Below are 25,420 nucleotides of genomic sequence, written 5' to 3' on the forward strand. Positions count from 1 at the left end.
TCAAGAGTCTTCTCCAACACCGCAGTTCAAAAGCATCAATTTTTCAGCTTGGGGGCAAAATGAGGACTATAGGCTGGGAGACAGAATTTCAGAGAACTCTGAGGAACTGCTCCAAAGAGTTGGTGGGAAAGTCAGTGTTATATATGATTTCAGTGAAGGGGATTATGTGCAGTCAAGCACACATCTTGGTAGGAGACATCATGAGAAGATGTCTCCATTAATGACTTTAGTCTTTTTCTAGATATGCAAGTGAAAAAACTGGTTTAAAACTCAACATTCAAAAAACAAATATAAAAAAAAAAAAAAAAAAACCAAACAAATATCATGTCATCCGGTCTCATTCAGTTCAGTTCACTTCAGTTCAGTCTGGTCTCATTACTTTGTAGCAAATAGATGGGAAAAAAGTGGAAACAGTGTCAGACTTTATTTTCTTGGGCTCCAAAATCACTGCAGATGGTGATGGCAGCCACAAAATTAAAAGGTGCTTGATCCTTGGGAGGAAAGCTACAACAAACCTAGATGACATATTAAAAAGCAGAGATATTACTTTGCCGACAAAGGCCTGTATAGTCAAAGCTATGGTTTTTCCAATAGTCATGTACGGACAGTGAGAGCTAGACAATAAAAAAGGCTGAGTGCTGAAAACTGGGAAAGATTGAGGGCAGGAGAAGAAGGGGACGACAGAGGACAAGATGGTTGGATGGCATCACCAACTCGATGGACATGAGTTTGAGCAAACTCAGGGAGATAGCGAAGGACAGGGAAGCCTGTTGTGTTGCAGTTCATGGGGTCGCAAAGAGTCAGACATGACTGAGCGACTGAACAACAACCTATCCATCCATCCATCCATCTATTCATGCACACATCCATCCGTCCATCCATCCACTGACACATTCATACAGTCAATGTTTGCTATATGCCAAGCACCAGGGATACAGTACTTAAAAGAGGCAAGGCCCAGTCTCCATCATACTCCAGAAGGAGAAATGGTCATCCTTCTTGATGGTAGCCATGACTAGTGCCCTCACAAAATCTGTCGAAGGAGATCTGATCCCAGAGGCCAGGCCAGGGAGGCTTCATTGAGAAGTGGAGACTGGGTCTGAGATTCTCAGGGAGAAGCAGGAGGGCTCCAGCTCCAGGGAGATGCAGGGATGCAGAGCTCTGTGTGGATTGCATCCGGAAAGGCAGGCTGGGGGCACAGCTGACTGCAAACTGAAGTCATCACTGGAGGGTCTTCCCACGAGGGTGACAGGATCAGGCTTTCATGTCTAAGCCGTAGTTCTGGCTGCAGCCTGGAGAAGAGAGTGCAGGGGCCGGCCTGGGTGGGAGAAGAGTTTGCCGCCCTGGTCCAGGAGAGGCGAGGCCAGCAAGTACGAAGCAGCCAGAGGCGGCAGGAGCCTGGAGCCAGGCGGGGCTTGATCTCACTTTGCACCAGGAGCTCTGCGTGAGACCCAGGTCTGGTCTGGAAGCTCTGTGTGGATATTTTTTCATTTGTGCACCAAGGGGCGGGGCGACATCCACTCTGCCTGGCTACTGTGTGGATAAAATGTCATCAGAACTGAAAAGTGCTTAGCATGGTCTTGGCCTTAGTAAATACTCAGGATATGGCAGCTGTCCATCTTGGCGATTTTGCTTTATGGTTTTGCTGGTTCCCTTGAAGCCTGGTAGTGCAGAGACCATGTTTGTTTTTTCCCCCAGCCAGTCTCCTTCCTCTTCTCAAGCATTCCTAGTTGGCTTGAGTGTGCGTCTTCGGAACTACGCCTTAGGAACCCATCTGGATGTGATTGTCTCCAGCTTGGGTGGTGGGGAGGGCCTTCTCTGCATCTCCATCATCTGCTCAGCCCTTTGCTGGAGCGAATCAGCCCTCCTCCCAGGTCTCCAGACCCCGTGCCCCTCCCTTTGTTGGTGTGGGGCATCAGGGCTGCACCGGGGAGGCTGTGGTCCACACTGTGCTCTGCCCTCCTCAGCTCAAAGGCAGTGCCCTCCCCCCTTTGGACTGAGAGCCTTGCATTTAGAACACGCTGCCCAGCCCACAAGAGCTAGCCTTTAGATTCTGAGCTGAACCTCCATCCTACACATTTTTTATTCCATCTTGAAGCACAAAAGGACATTGTGCAAGCTCCAATTAATACAGAGCCCTTACAGATCACTTTGTAGAATTTTTCCTGCCCTTGGGCAAATCTCCTCCTGGTGAGTGACTTTAATCTGGTTTAAAAATTGGCTTCTGATGGGCAATCACAGAGATTACAGGTGCTCAGTTCAGGTGAAAGAAAGCCAAGACTGGGTCCTTATTTTGAAGGGAGTCCGTGTTCACATTCTGGGGGATGTTATTCCCGGTCGCTCTCTTGTAAGACCCGCAGGTCTTCAAGGTGCCCCAGTGGAGTGAATTTTTCATCCTGTCACCAGACGGTCATGACTTCAGGCAGCCTGAAGGGAAGTCACACACTCTCCTGAGTTGGCCACTGCTCTCAGAGGCAAATCAGTAAAGCCACTTTGTTCTTTTGTTGCCAGTGCAGAGGGAGCTGTGTTCTGTGCTTCTTGAACAGGCAGACATCAGTAGGAATGCTTCATTTCTGAATTTCATGCCATTAATCTCATTAGCTACTAAATGATTTGATCCCCCCACTTAATGAGTGGAACACAATTAAGCGTAAAGTGCCTATTAAAAGGGAAATAGCCAGGTTCACAAGTACAGAGTTGCTGGTTCTGGAACAATCCATTGAATTTCAGAAATTCCGCTCTGCAGAGGTCAAGTCAAGGAATGTTACCTGCAATTCTAGTGGTTTCACTCCTGTCCATCAGCACGGGGCCAGGACTCTCCATGGGCATGTCTGTCCTAGTGACCACTTGAGGATTGGAGAGATTCATGTAACTTAACCCTCTTTAGTTTTCCCTTCTTTGCTCTTGTGAGCCCTGCTTTTCGTCTGAAAATGCTAATCTTGTTGAGATAGTAGCCAACTCTCTCTCGGGTCCATCTGAAATATTTTCAGTGTCATATGTGCAGAGGCATTACTTTACCATTAAGGTCTGTCTAGTCAAAGCTATGGTTTTTCTAGTAGTCATGTATGGATGTGAGAGTTGGACTATAAAGAAAGCTGAGCACTGAAGAATTGATGCTTTTGAACTGTGCTGTTGAAGACTCTTGAAAGTCCCTTGGACTGCAAGGAGGTCCAACCAGTCCATCCTGAAGGAGATCAGTCCTGAATATTCATTGGAGGGACTGATGTTGAAGCTGAAACTCCAATAATTTGGCCACCTGATGCGAAGAACTGACTCATTTGAAAAGTCCCTGATGCTGGTCAAAATTGAGGGCAGGAGGAGAAGGGGATGACGGAGGATGAAATGATTGGATGGCACCACCAACACAATGGCCATGAGTTTGAGTAAGCTCCGGGAGTTGGTGATGGACAGGGAAGCCTGGTGTGCTGCAGTCCATGGGGTCGCAAAGAGTCAGACACGACTGAGCATCTGAACTGATACTGAACTGATGTGCAGAGATGGGCATTAAATCAGGATGACTGGTGTAGTGACACCTGTACACACCTCCTTCGAGGTTGTCATGTGATGTCATGTATACTTCATAGGTGAGGGGCTTGGTGAGAGGCTAGAATGGAGTCAGGTAAAGAGCCTCTTGCCTTCTGCCTCAGTTCATTCAGGTTGCTATAAACATGCCATAGACTGGATGACTTAGCCAACAGACATGTGTTTCTTGTGATGCTGGAGGCTAGAAATCTAATATCCAGGTGCCAGCAGATTTCAAATCTGGTGAGGACCCACTTCTTAGTGCATAGGTGGATGCCTTCTCTGGGAGTCCTCACATGGCAGAAGGGTCAAGGGAACTCTCTGGGAATCTCTTTTCAGTTCAGTTCAGTCACTCAGTCATGTCCGACTCTTTGCAACCCCATGAACCACAGCATGCCAGGCCTCCCTGTCCATCCCCAACTGCCGGAGTCTACCCAAACCCATGTCCATTGAGTCAGTGATGCCATCCAGCCATCTCATCCTCTGTTGTCCCCTTCTCCTCCTGCCCTCAATCTTTCCCAGCATCTCTTTTTAAAGGGCACTAACCCCTTCATGGGGGCTCCACCCTCATGACTAACACCTTCCAAAGACCCTTCTTTCCTAATACCATTGAGAGGGTTAATAGGTAGGAAGGCCAGAGGTCCCCATGTGGTGGGAGGAAATAAACTGCAAGTGGCAGACATTTTTTTCCCCCCCTTCTCTGTTGAGGACACCTGGTTCTGCCTGAACTGAATTTTTTTCAAACCTTGAGATAACCAATGCGTTTTTCTTACAGAAGTGTTTTTCTTGAGCTATGTTAATGAAACTATGTATTTGCTTTGAAATGTGCCTTTCTTCAAACCGGTTTGCCTAAGACGAACCTTTTTTTTTTTCTTTTCTCAGACCTCGGGCTGATAATGGTGCGGCAAACCAATATTCATGTCAATTGTTTTATGGCCAGGGATGACACACCTTGTTCCATTCTATCTCAGAAATGCATGTTGTGGGAGAGGGGCCAGGTGAGACTCCCTCAGCCTTGAGGTGTCTCTCTTGTCTGATTAACAGCCTGCTAACAGACATAAAACACCTTGCTAAAAACTAGCAAGCAGGCACTCTTTCTGTCCCCTTCTGATGTCTGTGTCAGAAGTTTTCCCTGTCTCTTATTATGCTTTAATAAGAAAACGTTGCTACACAAAAGCTCCTTGTAGTCAAGCCTCGTCTCTGGCCCCGGATTGAATTCTCCTTCGGAGGCCACAAATCCCAGTGTAGCACATGGCTTGCAACCTCAGCCTTTCACCATCATCTTGGGGATTAGTTTTCAACATATGAATTTTGGAGGACACAAACATTCAGTCTCCCTCCTTAAAAGTTTTTGCTTTTGGAGGCATAGAATGAATAAGAAGATCATGGTCCGTCAGATTCAAGCTTAATTCCTCTGTTCTCAGGGTTCTTCTCTGCAAAATGGCAATAGTAATATCCACCTTGCAAGGTTATTGGTAGGGTTAAATGAGAGATAATCCATGTAAAGCACTGATGTTCAATAAATTTCATCCATTAGTATTTTCCCAACTTTTCATTTTGGAAAATTTGAAGCCTTAAAAATGTTGAAAGGATAGTAAAATGATATTCAACATACCCATTGCAGTAGTTTGTTCACAATGCCATAAGAGAATCCCACAGACTGGGTAGCTTCAACAACAGAATTTTGTTTTTTCACAGTTCCAGAGGCTGGAATGCCAAGGTTAGGGTGCTGGCAGAGGTGGCTTCTGTTGAGACCTTTCTTCTTGGTTTGCAGATGGCACCTTCCTGCTATGTTTGCTATGGCCTGTTTGTCTGTATGAGTAACTCCTGGTGTCCCCCTTCTTCTTACAGGGACGTAAGTTCTCCTGGGTTAGCACCCCACTCTTATGACCTCACTTAAATCTAATCACCTCCTTAAAGGCCCTATGTCCACATACACAGTCACATTGTGGATTAGGACTTCAATATGGATTTTCAGGGGGACACAGCTCAGTCCATAATTGTTTTTGTTCAGTCACTGAGTCACACCCAACTCTTTGTGACCTCACAGCATGCCAGGCAGGCTTCCCTGTCCTTCACTATCTCCCAGACTTTGCTGAAACTCCTGCCCATTGAGTTGGTGATGCCATCCAACCATCTCATCCTCTGTCATCCCCTTCTCCTCCTGCCTTCAATCTTTCCCAGCCTCAGGGTCTTTTCCAGTGAGTTGGCTTTTTGCATCAGGTGGCCTAAGTATTGGAGCTTCAGCTTTAGTATCAGTCCTTCCAATGAATATTCAGGGTTGATTTCCTTTAGGATGGACTGGTTTGATCTCCTTGCTATTTAATTTCCCTATTCACTACTGACCAGCATGGAAAACCTCAGACTGAATGTTTGAGATTCTCTGCATTGATTATTGGAGAAAGTCATGGTTATGGGTGCGGTAGGATGGGGAGGGGGCTCTCTTCATGGGGAGGATGAGCCGCATGTGGATGGTGTGTTCCGTGCTTTGGTGGGAGAGGGGCGGGGTGATTCTGCCTGTGCTCTACGCTCTCCTTGCCCTCCATGAGAACTGATGAAATGTTAAATGTTTTCATTGTTGGCAGCGTCTGGCACGGAGGTTCCAGCTCTGCTTCTGAGGGTGCTGCCAGCCCAGACCCCTGCCTCGTGTCCCCGGAGGTGACTGAGCCGAGAGAGCACCCACAGGCAGCCAGGGGCCCAGAAGATTCTCCACGTCCCAGTGCACCGGAGCCCCAGGAACGGGAGAGTCCCTCGTCCTCCATGCGCTTTGCCGAGGGCTCCCCGGAAGGTTGCTTGGCAAGCCCAGAAGGGGAACATGAAGGTTGGCCCCTGGTTCAACACCCTCAGAGGGAACCTTCTCCAAATGGCCCAGGAGAGGCGCCGGCAGCCCCTGTCCCTCAGGACGACAACTCGACTCAGAACAAGGTGGTTTTTGTCGTCCCCGGTGCCGGAGGAGAGACAGGCTCGAAGGACGAAGAAGGGCAGAGACTGTCTTCCTCCAGCTCCACTGATGAGTTGGCAGGAATTCCACCAACTGCTTCTCCAGAGCCGATGAAGGTGCAGCTCTGTGGAGAGAATTCCTGGCCTGGTGATTTCAACTCCCAAGGGCGAGAGGCTGCAGCTGGCTTTCCATGGCCAGAGTCCCTGCAGGGAGCCCCCAAGGCCCCTGCTGCCCAACTAGGCCAAGAGGGCTCAGCCAGCCTGGAGGAGCCTCCCCTAAAACCCATGACCTCAACCTCCCAAGAGTCAGCCCCCGAATGCCCAGTGGAGGGGCCTCCTCAGGATTTCACCGATGACGCGGGATTCCTCGGGCCCTGCCCTCCCACTGGGACCAGTTCAGGGGCCGCCCACGAACTTGAAGGGAAGGCCGATTCCCAGGAAAGCTGCCAGCAGCCGATGGGAGCGCTCCCGCCTGCAGAGCTGCCCTGGGATTCACCAGGTCCTGCCCTGGCGCCAGGGGACAAGGACTCTTGGGAGGAGACTCTGGGTGCCCGTGATGCTCAGGGTCACTCGCAGACCGGGAGCCAAGATGCTGAGCCCAGTCAAGTCACCTGGGCGGCGATAGCTGACCAGCCGGAGGGAGTTTTGTTCATGAGCCCTGAGCCTGCCCCACATGCCGCAACCAAGGATGCGGGTCCAGCTTCAAGCCTCCCCTCCCTGCCAGCGGCTCTGGCCTCCGTGGCTGCAGAACAAGCCAGGGAGATGGTTTCCGTGACCGAGATGCCTGTTCTCACAGATCTGGCTACAGAGAGGGTAGAAGCAGGGTTGTCAGGACCGGAGAAGCAAGCATCAGACCTCAGAGGAGAAGGAGAGGGTCGGGAAGGAGGCCCCAGAGAGATTCCTGCTCCTGCCTCCCTGGAGGAAAGGGCAGAGCTTGGGAATAGGGAGCTAAGCCATGAAGTCCAACCAAAGGTTCCAGCTCTCCCCACTCCCAGAGCATCAGATGAGAGTGCCAGCAGGTCACTAGGGCCGAAGGATGAAGCCAAGGCCCCTGAAGACCCAGCTGTGGCTGAGAAGGAAAGCAGAGACTCTGGGGCTGATCCTAGAGGACAGGGAGCAGCCCCAGGGCCCCTTGATGGTGCACATCCTGGGAATCTACAGGCAGAGCAACCCGAGGCCTGGGGCTGCAAGCCTGATCCAGAGGTGGAAAAGGACGAGGTTTCACAGCTGCCTGGAGATGAGACCACAGGCCTTCCAAACACAGTCCTAGCACAGCCACTCGGAGAGGAGATCCCTGGGCATGCGGACAGGTCCGACTCTCCCTCAGAAGATGCAGCTTGGAACGTGGTGGCCCGTGGAATGATGGGAGAATCCCAAGTGGTCCACGCATCAGGCTCACTGCACAAGCTCCCTGAACAGCATCCTGGCCCACTCTCTGGACCAGAAGGAGCTGGTGAACGTGTTCTTCCCCGGGGAGCCATTTGGGCGGGGCCGGGACTGCAGACCAAATGTCCCGACACCCTTCAGGACGTGGAGGGACTGGGAAGAATGGACTCTCTTCCTGCTTTAGAATCTGAGAAATCGGATTTCCTGTCGGCTCCTGCTCCAGAGGTCGTCCCCAAAGCCCAGGAGGTGGAGAGCATGCCTGAAATAAAGTCAGGGAGCCACCCATCCGCACAGAGGCCCGGCCATGGGGAGGGGGAGGGCTCGCTGACACCCCCTCACCCCCATGGGCTGGGGCGTGACGCAGCTGGACAGGAAGTCCATGCTGATGGGCCCCCTCCCCCCGAGGAAGAGAACTGGGCAGTGGACTCTGGGCTCACAACGCTCGGCCCGGAGCAAGATCGGCAGGGAAACCTATCTCACCCAGGGGACAGCAGCATAGAAGTGATTGCATCCGAGAGGCCCTTACTGTGTCCTGAGAACCATCTCCAGATATCCCAGACACACCCAGAAGCATCAGTCTTCGATATGCTCAGGGAGACATCCCAACAGTGCGAAAGCAAGGTAGAGACTTATCCAGGTGATATGGATTTTAACATCCTGGGTGCAGATTCTCCTCAAATCCACATACCTGTGGAACCTCAGGAAGATGTGAGCTTATCCACTCATGGAGGAAAGGAACGGGCTTCTGAAACAGAACTTCAAAGTGAACTTCGCAAAGGCAGTCTGTCTGATGCTCCGAGTTCAGCTCCTGGGGACACAGTTCTGGAGAATCCCGCAACCGAGAACTCGCAGTTGTCAGCACCCACAAGGCCTGAGTTGCCTGCACTCGGGGAGACGGGGCAAGACGGAGAATGCAGCATCAGTCAGCTGTCCAGGAGCTCATCTCCTGCAGTGGACACCTTCCAAGACCCTTCTCTTGCAGGTAGCTTGAACAGAAAGGAACATAGCTGTACTGGGCAGGGGCCACACGAGTCCCAACAGGAGCTGGTTGATGGGCTGAATGCCGGCAGCCAGCATGAAGAAGCATGTCTTGAGGACGCAGGCATTTCAGGAGCAGCTGATGCTTGGCCCCAACTCCAGGACTTGGGCAAGACAGCGAAGGCAAGTGGAAACACCGTGGGGGCCCCGCCTTGTCGGCCTGACTCAGTAGCTCTCCCAGAGACAGCTCACTGCCGGCCGGTTCCAGCACCTACCAGTCCCCGAGCCACACCCACCCAGGATGCCCCAGTGAGAGAGGCAGGTGAAGAAACCCAGGAGGGCGGGCAGCAACCGGGGTTGGTCCCACAGAAGGAAATGGAGCACCTCACTGCCTCGGATACAGAGGTCCCGGAGCTTTCTGGGATTTTCCCATCAGTCAAGGATCACGGTGCGGATGGTGCTGAGACTTGTGGGAAGGCGGACGGAGGAGCCCTGGGGATGTGGCAGGCTCTGGGGGAGCCAGGCTCCCTCCAAATAGAGCAGCGCCCCTCCCCTGGGGAGGAAGCCTCTACCCCTGCTACAAGTGAGCAGCTCTCGGCCAACTGCCAGGATGTCTGGCCTGTAGCTAGGGAGCTGGCTGGGAGTCCCAGGAGCCTGGTGGATCTTTTTGCAGTGCAGGTTGCCCCTGACTCAAAGAAGCGCCTGCCATCTGGACCCCCGGAGGAGGCTGCCCCTGGCACTCCTTACCTGCACATCGAGGGTGCTGCCAGGAAAGGGCTGGAAGATAGTGTCGTCAAAGCTGTCTCACCTCAAGGCCCCGGAGCCCCTGGTGAAAGCCCTTGTTCCACTCGGGAGCCCCTGCTTGCCTCGGAAAAGGCCTCCTCCACGGAGGGCTCTGCTGAGTCCTCCCTCTCGCAGGCAGGAGCTGCAGGTGAGGGAATCTCTGCAGCGCCAGCCAGCCCCAGAAGCCCGAAAGCTGGGACATCAGAGGGTCCTGTAGACTCCGTGCCCTACCTGGACAGGATGCCGTTTCTGGCCAAGGGTAAGCAGACCACAGGGGAGGAGAAGTGGTCAGGAGCTCCCGGTGCAAGTGCTGAGCCCGGTGAAATTCCAGCATGCCCTGTCAGTGAGGAGAGCAAGGCAGGGGAAGCAGCAAGAGAGACCAAGGGCAGCGGGGAGAGGAGGCTAGAGCCTTCCAAGGATCCCAGGCGGGGAGCATCAGCTGGTGTAGACGCCAGCTGCAGGCAGACTGGGATGCTCGCTGGGTTGCCTGATTTCAGGGAGCATATCACCAAGATCTTCGAGAAGTCTGTGCTTGGAGCCCTGACCACCGATCGGCCCCAGAGCACAAAGGGAGAAAAGGTGGGAGCCGGGAAGAGGATGATGGAGAAGGGCCTCACGGTGCCAAGCCCAGAGAAGCTTCCAGATGCAACTCAAGGAGTGGCCGTCGCCCCTCTCCCCACCCTTCCCGCTGGTCTCTGGGTGGACTCGAAGGGGAAGAAGCAAGAGCTGACTGTGGAGGCTGAGATTTCTCGTCTGGGTCCCCAGGATCCAGCTCCAGGAAAGCTGCCGGGGCTGGCCTGGCTAGCCGCAGAGCACAACCTGCTGGGCGCCAGTGTCGGGAAGGAAATGAGCGAGGCCCTGCAGATGCTGGTGGACAGCGAGAAGCCGGAGGGGGCCGGGGAAGGCTGGTGGCCGGGACCTGGAGGAGTCCCGGCCCATTCACAGCAGCCAGATGGCCCACAGGAATCAGCTTCAGGTCTGTCTTCACAAGCAGCATCTCCAAAGATTTCCGGGGCTGACTTGCAGGTGGCTCCCCAGAGCCATGGAGAAGGGGATTCAGGTCCAGATGACAGGATTCCTTCTGGAAAACAGTGCCAGGAAACAGCCCACTGGGACAGTCAACCCAGAGAAGATGGTGCCCGGGGCTCTTCTTACCCAGGGGCTCTGGGTGACACGCCAGGATCCACCTCTGCCCAGGGAGCATCTCCCCACGTGGACGTCCCACCTCTGCCCGAGGCCATCAGTGAGCCCTGCACCCCAGACCCGCTTGGGGGTGAGAGGAGGCGTGTAGGTGCAGCTGGCGTCTCAGAAACACAAGATGCCCTGGGCACCCAGGGCGCCCCGGAGCCCCCAGCTGGGGAAGTGGCAGAGAATCCGCTGGAGCCCGGCTTGGAAGCCAGAGCTGCTGGGGAAGCAGAGGGTGACGTCACTTTGAGCACAGCTGAGACCGGGGCACGTGTGTCTGAGGACCTGCCTGAAACAGGTACTACGAGAATGTTCTCCGGTGTGGCTGCTGCCTCGGCTGTGCCAGGAAGCCCTGGGTACCCAGGCTGCTCAGAAGGGGCTCTGAGGATGGATGCTGAAGTTGCCCCAGATGGGGGCCGCCCGGCTGGGCCCCCACAGGCCGAGGAGCAACCCAGGCCTGAGCTCCCTGCTTTTGCAGAAGATGGGAAGATGGGTGTCTCCTCACCCCCAGAACCTGACGAAACTCGGGACCTGAAGCAGCAAAACCTGGATCCAGAAGCACTGGACGCTGAGAGGTACTTGGAATAAATTCACACACTAATGCGGGGTCAGCCGTAAAAGTGATTCCCATTTTTAAAAGTCAAAGTGATGAGTGGCTTTAAAGAAGCTACATTTTTCCGTATCTAATTGTTTAAATTTCCCTGCTTACAATCTCTGGATGTGCTGAGAGTCTGAAAACGTGAGAAATGGTTCGGAGGCGTGGGAGTTGTCTGTTTAACACATCTTTTTTCCTTTCCTTGTATTCTTTAATTCTTTTAACTGAAACTGTAAAGCATGAAATGTTTACAGGCCAGCAGTGGACTGTGGGGTCATAGGTTATGGTCATTCAGACTGTTTCTCTGGTGTCCAGATACATTTGCTTTTGAATCTGGATTTATTTATGCAGAGAGGCCTAAACGATCCCAAAGCATCTCAAAGCCTTTCACTGCCTGAAGCTAATTTTTTTTTTTTTCCTAGAGATTTTCACCAAGTAGCCAGTTAAAGCTTAAACTGGGAAATGGGCTTTTCAATAGGACATGGAGAGAAATGCCCTTTCTAAGATGTATTGCTTTCTTTACATTATCCCAGAAAGAGCCCCAAGGCTGGCCCATCCACGTTACCTTTGGTTCCTGAGAAGGATGCTCCAGACATCACAGACAAGGTTATTTCAGATGATGCCAACAGTGCGGGAGGAGCAGAAAGGTCAGTGAAAAGGGATCAGCCTTTGGAGAACCCTGCCTTCCTTTGGGAGAGAGATGCTGGATGTTTTGCAAAGGATAGTACTGCTAATGTATGCGTCTTAATCTAAGAAAGACGCACCTCGCCGTTCCGATTCTTTATACAGTGCCTGAGAGAACTGTGATCTTCATTGCTTGTATAAAGGAGTTGTTTTCACATCTGAGCTTATCTTTGTTTTTCTTAACATCTTTATTGAGACGTAATTCACATACCATCTCATTTGCTTATTTAAGGTATACAAGTCAGTGGCTTTTAATATAATCACAGAGTTGTGCAATTCTCAACTCGGTATTCAATTTTAGAACATTGTCATCCCCTCCAAGAAACCCTTCACCCCTTAGACAACACACCCCATATCTCCCAACTCTCTGAGCCTGACACCTCCTAATCTAGTTCATTACCTTTTGAGGTAAACGGATTCAAGTCTGATTTAATCTTCAGCAGGAATGTCTAATCACCAACAGCAGTCATTCCCCTAGAGATCTCAGGAGGACAAATGACAGATGCAACACGGAATCCCACACCTTCACACTTTGCAGTGTACCTGCCTGTCCTTTCCTAAGTGAAACGCCACCCGTGGCTGGGCACGAGCTGCTGCTGGGAAATGACATCCTTCAGGGGAGAGGGAGGTGCTTTGGGCATAGACACATTCTGAACAAGCTTTGCAGCATCCTTAGCTCTTTGGCTTCTCCAGAGCTGTGTGTGTGTGTGTGTGTGTGTGTACGTGTGTGTGCACACACACGCAGGCACATGCTCATGTGAGCAAGGCGGGGTTGGATTTTAAATTAGTACCTGTGGCTAGCCCAGAGTATCCTACCAAACAGCTGCAGGCATTTTGTAAATGATTTAATGCATATTTTGCACACGCCAAAAGAATGCATGATCACCTGTTTTTCGAGTCTGAGCACTTCCACCCAACTGCCTTGCCTTCCAAAAGAGGGCAACTCTCATAACTCTGGGCCAACAGGGTTGCAAGCCCTCTTGGCAAGACAGATGCAAGTTTAATCTGCACTGGACAGTTGTCTCTGCTGCTGACTTAGCACAAAATTCCCCACAGCCCTTGCTCATATGTATTTTTGACATTCCCAGTAAAAGTGTAGGAAAAGATGTCTAATTTGAAAAATCCTCCCCTTCCTCTCCCCACAAATGCTATATATTAGCTCTTTCTTCAGTCCCCGGATGTTTTATCAACCTTCCCGGAGAACAAGAAGGTCTTAGGACCAGGCATATAGTGATTCAATAAATATTTCATGACTCGATGTTTTAATCACTTTTAATTTAAAAATTATATTTTCTAAATTAACATTAGATATGTGTAAGATGTAGAAAAAATATAAGGAAAAAGAAAAAAATCCACAGCCCCACCACCTAATGATTACAGGTATTTATGATGTTAGTATGTGCACAAACACATTATGTTGGGGTAGTTTCATCCACTGTTGTTTTTTTGTTTTTTTCTGTTTAAATTCTCAGAGTTCTTTTTTCCTGCTGCCATCAGAACTCTTTGCAGACATAAATCTTAGTGGCTCAAAGTGTATGACTTATCATAGTTTACAGAGCAGTAGATATTGACCTTAATATAATGGGTGTTCTGTGCACTTTGCTCTGGTTGAGGATTTGTTGGGTGATAGACTTTCAGATTCTCGAGTTGTGTTGTTTATTTTGGCAGCCCTGGTCACATGTGTCCGGAGATGTGCTGTGAGGGTAAAACGCATCTCAGATGTTGAAGATTTAGTGTTGATAGCTTATGGTGAGCAATGTCGGATTTGTGATCTCTGAAGAAGATTTAGCTTCGGGACCAGGGACCAGGCTTGATCACTCAAGAGCTTTTGTGTAGCAGAGTTTTATTAAAGTCTAAAAAGGGACAGAGAAAGTTTCTGACACAGACATCACGAGGGGGATGAAGAGTGCCCCACTCGCTTGTCTTAATTAAAGCCTTAAATGCTTTTACCAGACCCACTCCCTCAACATACCTTTCAAATTAACAAGATTAGAACTAACAATAGAAAGGTCTTACCATACCCATTCCCACAACCTACATCTTTTGTTTTATTGTGTAATCATTAGCTCTGGGCTGAAAGAAAATAACATCTTATGTGACTAAGGCTAAGGAATGTAGGAAAAAAAGTTTGTCCTTTTCTCCTCCTTGAGAGCCCTGGACCCCTTTCTCCTTCTCAAGGGCCCTGGACCCCTTCCTCCTCGAGGGCCCCAGACTCCTTATCAGTCTATCTAAGGATTGACTCTCTCAGTGTGAAAAAAAGAATATAGGGAATTCTTTAGGTCCAGTGGTTAGGAGATTTTTGAGATCCCATGGACTGTAGTCTGCCAGGCTCCCCTGTCCATGGGATTTTTCAGTCAAGAATACTGGAGTGGGTTGTCATTTCCTCCTCCAGGGGAATCTTCCCAACCCATGGTCCACTTCTATTTGGATCACTTGCTTTGCTCTGGTCCTTGAAGGAAATGAGGATGGAAGAGGGCTCACCTTTCCTGTGCTTTGGGTTCTTAGGAAAAAGGCCTGCTACTCTCCCATTGGCTGAGGATTTCCAGAAAGAATTCCAGGTGGGGTGACCTCTGGCTCCCCTCCCTCGAGGGCAATTACAGGGGCAGCCACATCTGAGCAAATGGACCACAACAGAGTCTACTTTATACCTAAGTAACAATCAAAGGTCTCCAGAAGGTACAGACCAGCACTGTCCAATTGAAATAGGACATAAGCTACAAATATAATCTTAAATTTTCTAATAGCAGCATTCAAAACAAATAGAAATTATTAAAATTTTAAAATTAATTTTAATAATACATTTTAAGTAACACAATATGTGGACTTCCCTGGTGGCTCAATAAAGAACTTGCCTGCCAATTCAGGAGATGTGGGTTCGATCCCTGGGTTGGGAAGATCCCCTGAGGAAGGAAATGGCAACCCACTCCATATTATTGCCCAGGAAACCCCGTGGACAGAGGAGCCTTGCAGGCTGCTGTCCTTGGGGTTTCAAAACGGTCAGGCGTGTCTTAGCAACTAAACAACAGCAACAAAACCCAATATCTGACAGATACTGTCACTTCAACATGCAATCAATATACAAATTATTAACTTGGTATTCTGCATTCTTGTTTTCATATGAAGTCTCTGCATGCTGGGGTGTATTTTGTAACCACAGCACATCTCTGTTTGGAGTGGTCACACACCAAGCCCTCAACAGTTCCATACGGCGTGTGGCTGCCGCCTGGGACACCCCAGCTCCTCCCAGAGCTCTCAGAGTCATCGAATGATCCATAAGGCCAAGCCTTCCCACGGGGCCCCCAAAGGCCCTCCTCTCTCAGCCCAGCAACTTCACTCTTACTTTAACCCCAGTGCTGGGAATGCTTCTTTGCCTTGGGGGGAAGCTCAGTAGCTCCGGTCCCTTTCACCCTGAGGGAGCCACGCTGTGGATCTGAGCAGGCCTCAGAGAAGGTCTGGCCAAAGCTGGGTGTGTGCGTCCTGGGAACGGCAGGTGCTGCACACGAAGGTGAATTTGGCAGCGGTGTGGGGGAGGTTGTGTGGTCACGCTGTGGCAGATGCTACCAGGAGCTGGGTGGTGGTGGAGTTTGGGTTCACACCCAGCTGTGCCCCTTACTGGTTCCATATTTAATTTCAGTTTGCCCATCTGTAGAATGGGGAGATCACAGCTGTAATTGCTTCCCTGAGTTTCAGTGAGGGCTAAGATAAGTGATCAAATGCATCCGTGGTATGTTCCGGCTCAGGCAGAGGTTAGGTTTCCTCTTTTCAATTCTGTGGGTCGGGCTTTTATCCTGCAGTGAACTGAGTGGCCAGTGTTCATCTTCCTGGGGTTGAGGTTCCAGCCTGGCCGTCTTTCTTTTCCAGAACTAACTTCTTTGTCTGTTAAAATGTCTTCATGGCAGAGGAGAGGGAATTTTTTCTTACCCTCTACTGCCCACAACGATGTGCTTCAAGTTTAAAAATTTTGAGATTGTGTTTTATTGTAAAACTTCATGTGTGTTTTTTTTATTGTGTCTTGTATTGTATTGTATTTCAACATAAAAATAATGCTTTGAGTTGCCATGAGAAGAAGCAAGTCAAAACCAGATTTTCTACTCTCTTGGTTATCGGGTGACTCAGTTCTATTGAATCTACTGAAATGTGGAGATTCTTTTGACTTGGTTAGAGCTGATCCCACCAATCAGACTCAGTACCTAAGAAGTGTCTCTTTTCTGTCTTGGCGACAGGATCATTTGATAACTCAATCTCATTTCCATGTAGGTGCAGGGAGCACAGGTATTTTGCTGCTTTATTTCCCACCTTTTGAAGTCAGATTGGGCCTGCTGGTGCATGTGCTGTGGGGACCCTGTGGCTTTGCTCACCTCCACCTAAGGGGTACATGTACATCTGACTCCAAGAAACTGGCGATGACAGACAGCTTGGCTGTGGATTTCTATATATGTCGTGTGGTCCCTCCCTGTGGAAGATTCTGGAACCCATAGATTTTATTTTTAGAATGTTCTACAGAAGAGGCTTGAATGATTTTGACTTTGTATCCATCCAACTGTCTTCAGGGGATGGAAAGTCTATTGTTAGAATTTGCCACTTTGCTTTCACACCACTGATGATCAGATGTGTAGTTCTGAATCCATTGTGGACATCACCAGGCTTGCTATTGCTGAATATTTATTTCAAGAGGTCTCTCTTTTCTTCCATTTGAGGATTTTGCTGGAAAGGTATCATTTTCAATTACTAGTGCATTTGAGAGAATTAAATCATTCCCAGATGCTTCAGGTCTTTGAGTCCACCTAGGCTCAGCCACAAGGGGCAGTTGGTTGAGGAGCTGAGGAGGGGGGGACCAGAGAGGTCCAGCGGCCTCTTGCCCAAGAGGCCCTGGCTGGACCTGAAGGCGGGGCTGGAGTGGGTTGCCACCCTTCCTCCTACTCTGCTTCTTCCTTCTCTCTCCTCTTCTTTCTAAAATTAGCAGCTGTGACACCATGTTTTCAAGTTTAAGAATAAGGTTTTGAAGAGGACTATAGTCATATAAATTAAGGAAAAGAAAAGAAGCTAGTAAGCCTAGCACATAAAGCCAGGACAACAGACCTATCCCATCCCCACCCCCATCCTTCTGGGTTTGATTGTATATGACATTGCTTGGACTATTTTAGACTTTCTTTTGAGAAGTTTTGGGCTATTACAGGGCTATTATTACAGAGCTACAAGTCTGACACTTCATTCCCTTGGAGCAGTTTTCTTCCCAAATAGACGATAGAGTAAGACAGAGGGTTCATATCCCAGAAACCTTTTCCTGGCTGTGTGATACCTGGAGAAGCTGCTTGACTTTTCAGTCCTCAGTTTCCAAATCCATAAAATGGGAAAAATAACATTTCCCTGTTAGGGTTGGAATTAAGATTAAAATGGAATGTTTCCAAAGCGATCTAGTATAACGCCTGATATATGGTAAGTGTAAAATGCAAATTGTAACCATTATTCCCATTTTAAATGTATTTATTCAAAAATACATCTCGAAAATTAAGCAAACAAAGAAAATGCCCGAGGTCTCCAAATGAAATGGGGACAGACCCTGCAGGGATGGGGGATGTGAGGCTGGGTGAGACTGTGCGTGCTTCTGCTTCTGTCTGTCTGTGTCATATGGGAGCCCCACTAATGCTGCCTGGCTCACAGGGGCTTGCTAATGGTTCAAAGGGACCGCAGAACTAATGACTCTACAAATGATGTGGACTTATATTATGATCAACAGCTTCAATCATTGTGAACCATCGTATTATAAAAGTCAAAGGACCTTTTAAAATTCAGCCTTTATGTTCTGAAGGTTTTGTGTTCCATAATTAAAGCGATTTTTTTAGAGGTGAACCCGTCCTTTGGAAAAACGCCAAGTCGCTGTGGAAAGCTGGCTTAGGAGACACCTGCCCTGAAGGCGGCAGCCTCCTCGGAGGCCAGGGGCTGACTCTCTGCCTCCAGGTGCCTCTGATGGGACCCGATGCCTTGGCTTCCCGCCCTTCTGAGTTTCTGGGCCCCTCTGCCCTGAGGCCTGTGTTATGTGGATCTGAGTGGGGGAAGAGCCATCTGAGAATTCCGGGCCAATTTCAGAGAAAGGTGGTGATTTTCCAAATGAATGTGTCCAGACCGACCTGTTTTTCTTCCTGGAACCTCTCATTACCGCCACTCTGTTAGATGGGGATTCAGGTTTGTTTCAGCAGCCGTGTTTGAGAAATGGATATTTTAGACTCTAGCTGGCTATCTGGAAGGAAATTTGGGTGCGTTCTTGTCGAGACTAGGAATAGGGAGGGGGCCAGGGGGCACCTAACAGGAGAACTGGGATCAGATTCTGACCTCCAGTGGCAGGCTACCCACCTGGACATCTGAGCTGACCCAAGGACCTGCCCTGGGGGAGGGGGCTGTTCTTCTCAGCAACTCCACCCTGGACCTGCTTCTAGGCTATAGAGAGAAGACTGTAGAATTGAGTTCTATGGTGTGAGACCAGCTTCTGCCTCGAGGTCTACAGATAAGTTCCTGCTCAAGTTCTAGTCCTGTGACTTTGGAGGCATCACCTTTGATGAACCTGTTTACTTACCTGTAAAGTGGGGGCATATAGAACCTAGGATTCAATGAGCCACTTTATTTAGAGTGCCCAACACAAAATAAGTACTACTCAGTGTAAATTCCTCCCTCTGAGCCAAAGTACGTCTCCATCCAGCATCTTACTTCATCCTCGCCTTGAGCCTTAGTGGGTACCATTTGTGCCCTTCTGTAGAGGAGGAAGTGGATGCTAGGACAGGTGACATGGCTTGCCCAAGATCAGCGGGCCAATGAGAGTTAGGGTTGAGACCGGAACCTCTCTTCTGGAGAGTTCTTCAGACATCAAAGCCATTTTTGGATCTCTGATCAGTAACATTAGCCAGAAGGAATCTTGGAGATGTTACTCTAAGACCTGCTGTCCACTGGAACTTTCTATGATGATGCAAGTGTTCTGTCTCTCCAGTATCCAGTATAGCAGCCACTAGTCACATGCGGCTATTAAACACCTGAAATGAGGCCACTTGAAAACCTGGGGTCAGTTTCAGGATGACGTGGTTTCAGGGTCATTGGAGGAACTGAAGCTGTGGGTTTTATTTAACTTTGATTAATTTTTTATTGATTTCTTTTTGATGTGGACTATTTTAAAAATCTTTATTGAATTCATTACGATATTTCTTCCGTTTCATGTTTTGATTCTCACCCCTGCATTGGAAGGCGAAGTCGTAGCCACTGGACTACCAGGGAGGTCCCAACTTGCATTAATTAGAACTGAAATTGACATAGCCATGTGGTACTCTGCGTGGCACAGTCCAACCTGAAGACGTAGTTTCATCTCGTGTACATAAGAGATGAATCATCCCCGCCAGCAGTGTGGATTCTGAGAGTTTCTGGGTGAAGCGCTTACAAGGCTCAGACACCTGGCCGTGTCCAGTGAGCGCTGGATTCCTCCTCACCGCCCACCCTGGCTCTGCCAGTGAGAAAGCCAGGTGGCTGTGTCTCCAGAGTGGAGACTGGGGTGTATTCATGGGACACGTGCCTGAGAACACGGGTCAGTAGGAGGCGTCTCCCTGGCTCCTGAACCAAGGAGGTTCACCACTGGGCTGGCCAGAGGCCTCGGGTTGGCCAGTGCAACCTCACATCCAGGCCTGGTAAGGGGGCTCAGATAATCCAATCAACTGGCTTCAGACACTTAATCTAGAACCCTCTGTGCCCACCCATCCCCACCGGCTGCACCTACAGGGATGCCCCTCCGGGCTGGAAGGGAGCTGACGTGGGTACACAGCAGAGAACCGATTGCCAGTTGCCATCTGTCCCTATCTTGTCCCTAGAAACAAGCAGCGTGGAAAAGAGGCTTCCTGGGGGGTGTGCAGGGCCAGTGGCCCCAGCTAACTGCAGCTCAGCCTCCCTTTCTTCTCAGGCCTGTTAAGTCATCCAGCATTAAATATTTTAGCAGCCTGCTGACTCCAAGGTGCGCAAGTGTATCTCTGTTTCCAGGGAAGGCACTGGAACAGGTCTGATTACTGAGACTTGTAATGCCTTTTCCTTTTGTAAGGCGGTCAGAGGGTGTTCGGGAAGCAAACCCTCAGGGGAGGGGGAACATCTGTGCCCTGGAGTGGGCGGGCTGGGCAAGAGAGGACCGCAGTGCACCGGGGACGCGGTCAGCGCTGAGTCCTCCGGCCTGGGACATCCGTAGGTGGAGGGAAGCCCGGCCCCTGAGTGGTGAGCGTGGAGGGCGAAGGAGGAGGGACCAGAAGTGAGGCTGAGGGAGGGAAGCCTTAGGTCCTGGAGTTGAAATGCCTCCCCCATCTTGGGCCATGTTGGGCGATTAGGTCACTGCGCCAGCCTCAGCTGCTTCTTGGGTCAGCGGGCCACTGATGTCTCCCGGGGCTTAAAGGAAGGTTAAACGGGTTTAGAGGAGGCAAGACACAGATTAGCCTGCACAAGCCAGCCCTCCGTGGCCAGGAGGTGTGACTACAGAGCCATAGACAAGGTCCCTGGGCTGTGGGGGCCTCGGCAGGCAGATCCACCCCCACAGCCGGCCCGGTCCTCCAGCAGGCATGCGCCAGGCTGCGTGCTTGGAAGGGAAGCCAGAGCCTCCTGTGATAGGGAGGAGCTGGGACACGGGATAGTCCTCCCTTGGAGAGAGGGCTGGGGCGACTTGGTAGGTGGGCAGTCGGTGGGCAGACACACTGCCGGGGAGTGATGTGTGTGGTTTGTTGACTCCCAGCCCGGTGCTTGGCAGCCTCTCTCCCGAGGGTTCGGGTGGCTTACCAGCTCCTGTCCGCTTACGGCTGCCTTCGTGCCTTCCCCAACAGACAGCCCTTCCTTCTCCTCCCAGGGCCTCGGTGTCCTCTGACACTGGATCGGGAGGTGGGTGTCATGAGCCTGAATTCTCCATCTCAGAATGTTTGCTCAAACACATGGTGGTGGTCATCTCTGTAAAGAGTGGGTCTCAGCCTCTGGCTGAGAGAAGTCCCGATCTTGTTTCTTTGGGAAGGTTAGACTTGCAGACGCGGCTCTTGGTTACCCAGCACCCGATACTTTGCCCGGCGCACAGTGGGCGCTCCGTAAGCCCTTGCTGAATAATTCATCCCACCTCGCTCTCAGTTGGAGGTTTTCTGTCCTGGAAAACCAGGTCAGATGAGACTCTGGAGGCAGACGGCTGGGTCTAACTTCTGGTGCTGCCATTAGACTCTTCAGTTCCTCTTAAATTCCTTAGCTACTCTAAGCCTCAGTTTCCTCATCTGTAAAATGTGTATAATATTAAGTGCCACCACAGAGAGATATTAGGGAGATTACATAAAAAATGATGTGTGTCAAAAGCTTAGTAGAGTTCCTGCTTGGCATGCAGTAGGCACTTAAATATCAGGGGTAATTTTTATTACTCTCATTATTACTATGATAAGGGGCTTCCTTGGTGACTGAGATGGTAAAGAATCTGCCGGCAATGTGGGAGACCCAGGTTCTATTCCTGGGTCGGGAACATCCCCTGGAGGAAGGCATGGCAACCCATTCCAATACTCTTGCCTGCAGACTCCCATGGACAGAGGAGCCTGGTGAGCTACAGTCCATGGGGTCACAAAGAGTCGGACACGACTGAGCGACTACTAACACTTTCACTCACTTTGAGTGATAATAATGCTGTTATTATTCAGGCAGGTTCCTGGTAAACATTCGTGCTTTGACACAGGGACTGGTTGAAATTTGCTGAAGTTCATTTCCATCTGCCCTGGATCCTTCAGAAGGTGTCATTACCTTCTAAAGCTACCTCCAATCCCACGGCCTGTAGCCTCCTCATTGGGGTGGCCCACAGTGTCTCAATGTTGTATTTGATGCAATGCAAGCCTTCAGGCACTCATGGGGAAAGGTTCTCTGCCTTGAGAAAACTAGGGCTTTGGGGTTAACCTCTTGCCAAGATTGGCTGCAAAGAGGCTGAAACCTAACATTTGTGGCAGGGAGGGAGTGTCTGTGTGGGGGAGCCCAGCCAGGGCTGCACCAGAGGAACGCAAGCTCAGGGTGCATCTTATGGGGCAAATTGCCCGGCTGTCTGGCACGACGTTTGGAGCGGCTGGCCCATCCCAAACCTCCTAGAGGAAGGGGCAGGAATGAAAGTTGTCTGGCCCTGCCTGCCTGCCAGATGCTGTAGCACAGTAGCTGGTGAAGGAGACCCCCTCCTGGCAGGTGACCAAGCAGCTGGTATTTAAATGGGCACAGCCGGAGTTGTCAGAAAGTGAGAATTTTGGACGAGGACAAGCCAAGCTTGGGCTTGAGGTCTCAGTTTAGGCCAGACTGCCTTTCAGGGGGCCACCTATGAAGTGTGTCTGGGGCAGACAGTCCCTTAGGCCCTCAGCAGGATGCTCACCCTTCGAGATGGGTGCCACCCACGCCTGGCTCAGACGTTCATAGTCATTTACACCTGCATTTACATAGTCATTTACATACTTACATCCATGAAACATCTGGACCAGAAGGATCTTTGGACTCCTCATTCTACAGATGAGAAACTTGAGACCTCGAGAGGATGTGTGACTTCCTTATGGCCTGCACAAACTTGTCGGGGAACCACGGACTCATACTGGATGCAGTTCTTCTGGCCTCGAGACCAGCGCTCTTTCCAGCAAACCCACTGGCGCTCGAGTAAGCAGATATCCCCTTTTTTCTACACAACATGCACCCCATGTGGGCCTGGTATGAACTGGCGTTAGACAAGGTTTTCTGGGGGTGGTGGCAGCATTCTAAAGTAATCTTGTCCTCTAGTTGTATCTGAGAAAGCTACATATGCAGTCTTTTAAAAATAATTTTGCATATTCATTTATTTTTGGCTGTTCTGGGTCTTTCTGGGCTGTGTGGACTTTCTCTAGTTGCGGCACGCGACTCTTTGTTGTGATGCTTGGGCTTCTCACTGTGGGGCTTCTCTTTTGCAGAGTATGGGCTCTGCAGGCGCCTGGGCTTCTCTGCTTGTGACACATGGACTCACTTTCTCCGTGGCATGTGGGATCTTCCCGGACCAGGGAACGAACCCATGTCCCCTGCAGGCAGGGTAATATGTTACCACTGAGCCACCAAGGAAGGCCCTGCATGTGCAGGCTTGCTCCAGATGTTTTGCAGAATGATTTAAACTGCAGCCTCTGAGCTCTGCTGGGCCTGGCTTTCCTTTGCTTGTGGCCAGTAGCGTTTGCTGTCGGATTGGAGGAAAACCACTGTGAGAAGCTGGTCGGACAAGGGCTCACAGATTCTCTAATTCGCTATGATTTGGGGAGTGTGCAGATGCTGGTGGGGAGGGAAGTCTCTGATTAGAGCTAACTCAGGAGAGAGTTCTGCTGAAACCTGAGATCTCTCCTTCTGTCCCAGCGTGTCCGTGAGCAGTTTACTGAGGAAACTCTCAGAGGAGACCGCAGTCTGTGTCAGGTTTCTTCACAAACTGTTGAGCCATGAATCCCTGGGAGATAAAACACTCTTAATGATCTCTGCAGGGTCTAGTTTTGTTTTTGCATGAAGATGGGAAGTTTATATTAGAAGCCACCAGACTCCCTGTTGAGTTGCTGTTTATACCTCTTCTTTGGTTCATCTTTGATCTTCAGTGGAGAGAAACTGTTCTGCAGAAACGGTCCTGCATGGGGGCGGTGCGGGGGAGGACATTTTTGTTTTTCAGAAACTGGCTTTGCATTTTGTGTTCTGCAGCTATAACTGCCCCAAATGGGAAAGTGATACCCCTTCCTACTTCTTCCCGGCAGTCCTGAAAAGCCACTGGCTCTACAAGGCTCACGAAGGGCATTTTATATTTTCTCTTCTAAATCCCTTTTCTTTTGGTATAAGAATTGGAGGAATGTGTAAATGCAGAGGCAAGTCCAGACTTAAAAAGAAATCATTTATTTGGCTGCTCTGGATCTTAGTGTAGCGCGTGGGATCTTTCATTGAGGCACACAGACTCTAGTTGTGGTGCGTGGGCTTAGTTGCTCATGGCATGTGGGGTCTTAGTTCCCTGACCAGAAGTCAAACCCACGTCTCCTGCATTGCATGGCAGAGTCTTGGCCACCAGGGGAAGGCAGACATTAAAGGCATTAGAGGCAGGAACTCCAGTGTGGCTGAGAGATGTTGGCCAGACTTATCGCTGGGAAAAGCCTCTGCCTGCTTCGCCCCTCCCCCTACGTCTCCGCTCTCTGGGGAACCTCTTTCTTTCTCCTGAGACCATAGACGATCAGGCAAATGTAGTGCCTACGAAGCCTTCTCATCCTCCAACTCCCCAGGAGTACCCCTAACTCCTGCACTACCCAAGCATCAAGAGTTCTTTCTGTAGCCTGACCATAGTTTTAAGACAAAGCAACTGTGTTATAATTGGTATAGGATTTCATCTTCTGCAGAAGAGATTAGATGTTTTAAACTGGACAGATACAGGTTCAAATTGGTCACTTATTCACTCTAGGACTTCGATCAGGTTACTTACTCTCTTGAGGCCTCAGTTTCCTCATCTGTACAATGGGTATAAAGTCAGTACCACCCTCCAGAGTATCGTGTGATGGTGTATGGGAAGTGCTCCCTTGGGGCTGGCACAGGCCAGCGCCCAAAGCAGGTCTGTCCCCGTTTGAAGATGAGGTCTTTGAGGACAGGGTCCTAGTTTTTAGTGCAATAGACTGCACATAGTAGACCTTCAACAGATGTTTGTAGATTGGTTGTGTCTTGTCCAGCAGATAGAGGGTGTGTCTCTTTGATGCTTCCCTCAAAAGAGAAATCCAGGTCTACTGGCCAGGTTAGTTCAGTAACACAAGAACAAAATGATTGTAGTTGTAAATCATACATTCATTCATTTTTTTTCATTTGCTCAAACTGAGAGCCTCCTCCATGAAGGTCAAGGCTAGGTGCTCTAGGCAGAGTTTCTGATCTTCAGCACTATTACCCAGCACTTCAGTGGGGTAACTGATGGGGAGGGTTGTCCTGCACATAGTAGACTGTCTGGCAGCACAGGATGCCAGTCACATCCTCCAAGTCATGACAATCAAAAATGCCCTCAGACATTCCATGTCCCCGGTGGGCAAAGCTGCCCTTGGAGGGCCACTGCTCTGGGCTGTGCTACCCAAGGTGTGGTTCCTTAGGCCAACAGCCTGGGCATCACCTGGGACCCTGTTCAGCTGTGCTTGTTTCATCAAATACTCTCTCTTCAACCAGTGCCCTGATGTGACAGAGACATCCGATTCTGACTTCTAGGGAAGATTGTCTTTCTGCCCACCAAGGTGGTATAGCAGGCAGGGCTTGCTTTATATTTAGTCAGACTTACTTAAAATTAGGACTAGGTCAATCTGTATGCAGGTCAGGAAGCAACAGTCAGAACTGGAC

The 25,420-nt window shown here is 50.1% G+C and overlaps 1 protein-coding gene across 15 annotated transcripts in view; it reads left to right on the forward strand.

Moving 5' to 3' along the window:
- TACC2 (transforming acidic coiled-coil containing protein 2) overlaps positions 1–25,420 on the forward strand; it is a 227,539-nt gene that overhangs the window by 61,908 nt on the left and 140,211 nt on the right. For all 15 annotated transcript variants that reach the window (XM_043926874.1, XM_043926880.1, XM_043926884.1 and 12 more), the window contains 2 exons: positions 6,108–11,369; positions 11,923–12,036. In XM_043926874.1, the coding sequence (XP_043782809.1) occupies positions 6,108–11,369; positions 11,923–12,036 (5,376 nt within the window). The remainder of the gene's footprint in view (positions 1–6,107; positions 11,370–11,922; positions 12,037–25,420) is intronic.

This window comes from Cervus elaphus, chromosome 15, assembly GCF_910594005.1.
Source record: "Cervus elaphus chromosome 15, mCerEla1.1, whole genome shotgun sequence".
Classification (NCBI taxonomy): Eukaryota; Metazoa; Chordata; class Mammalia; order Artiodactyla; family Cervidae; genus Cervus; species Cervus elaphus.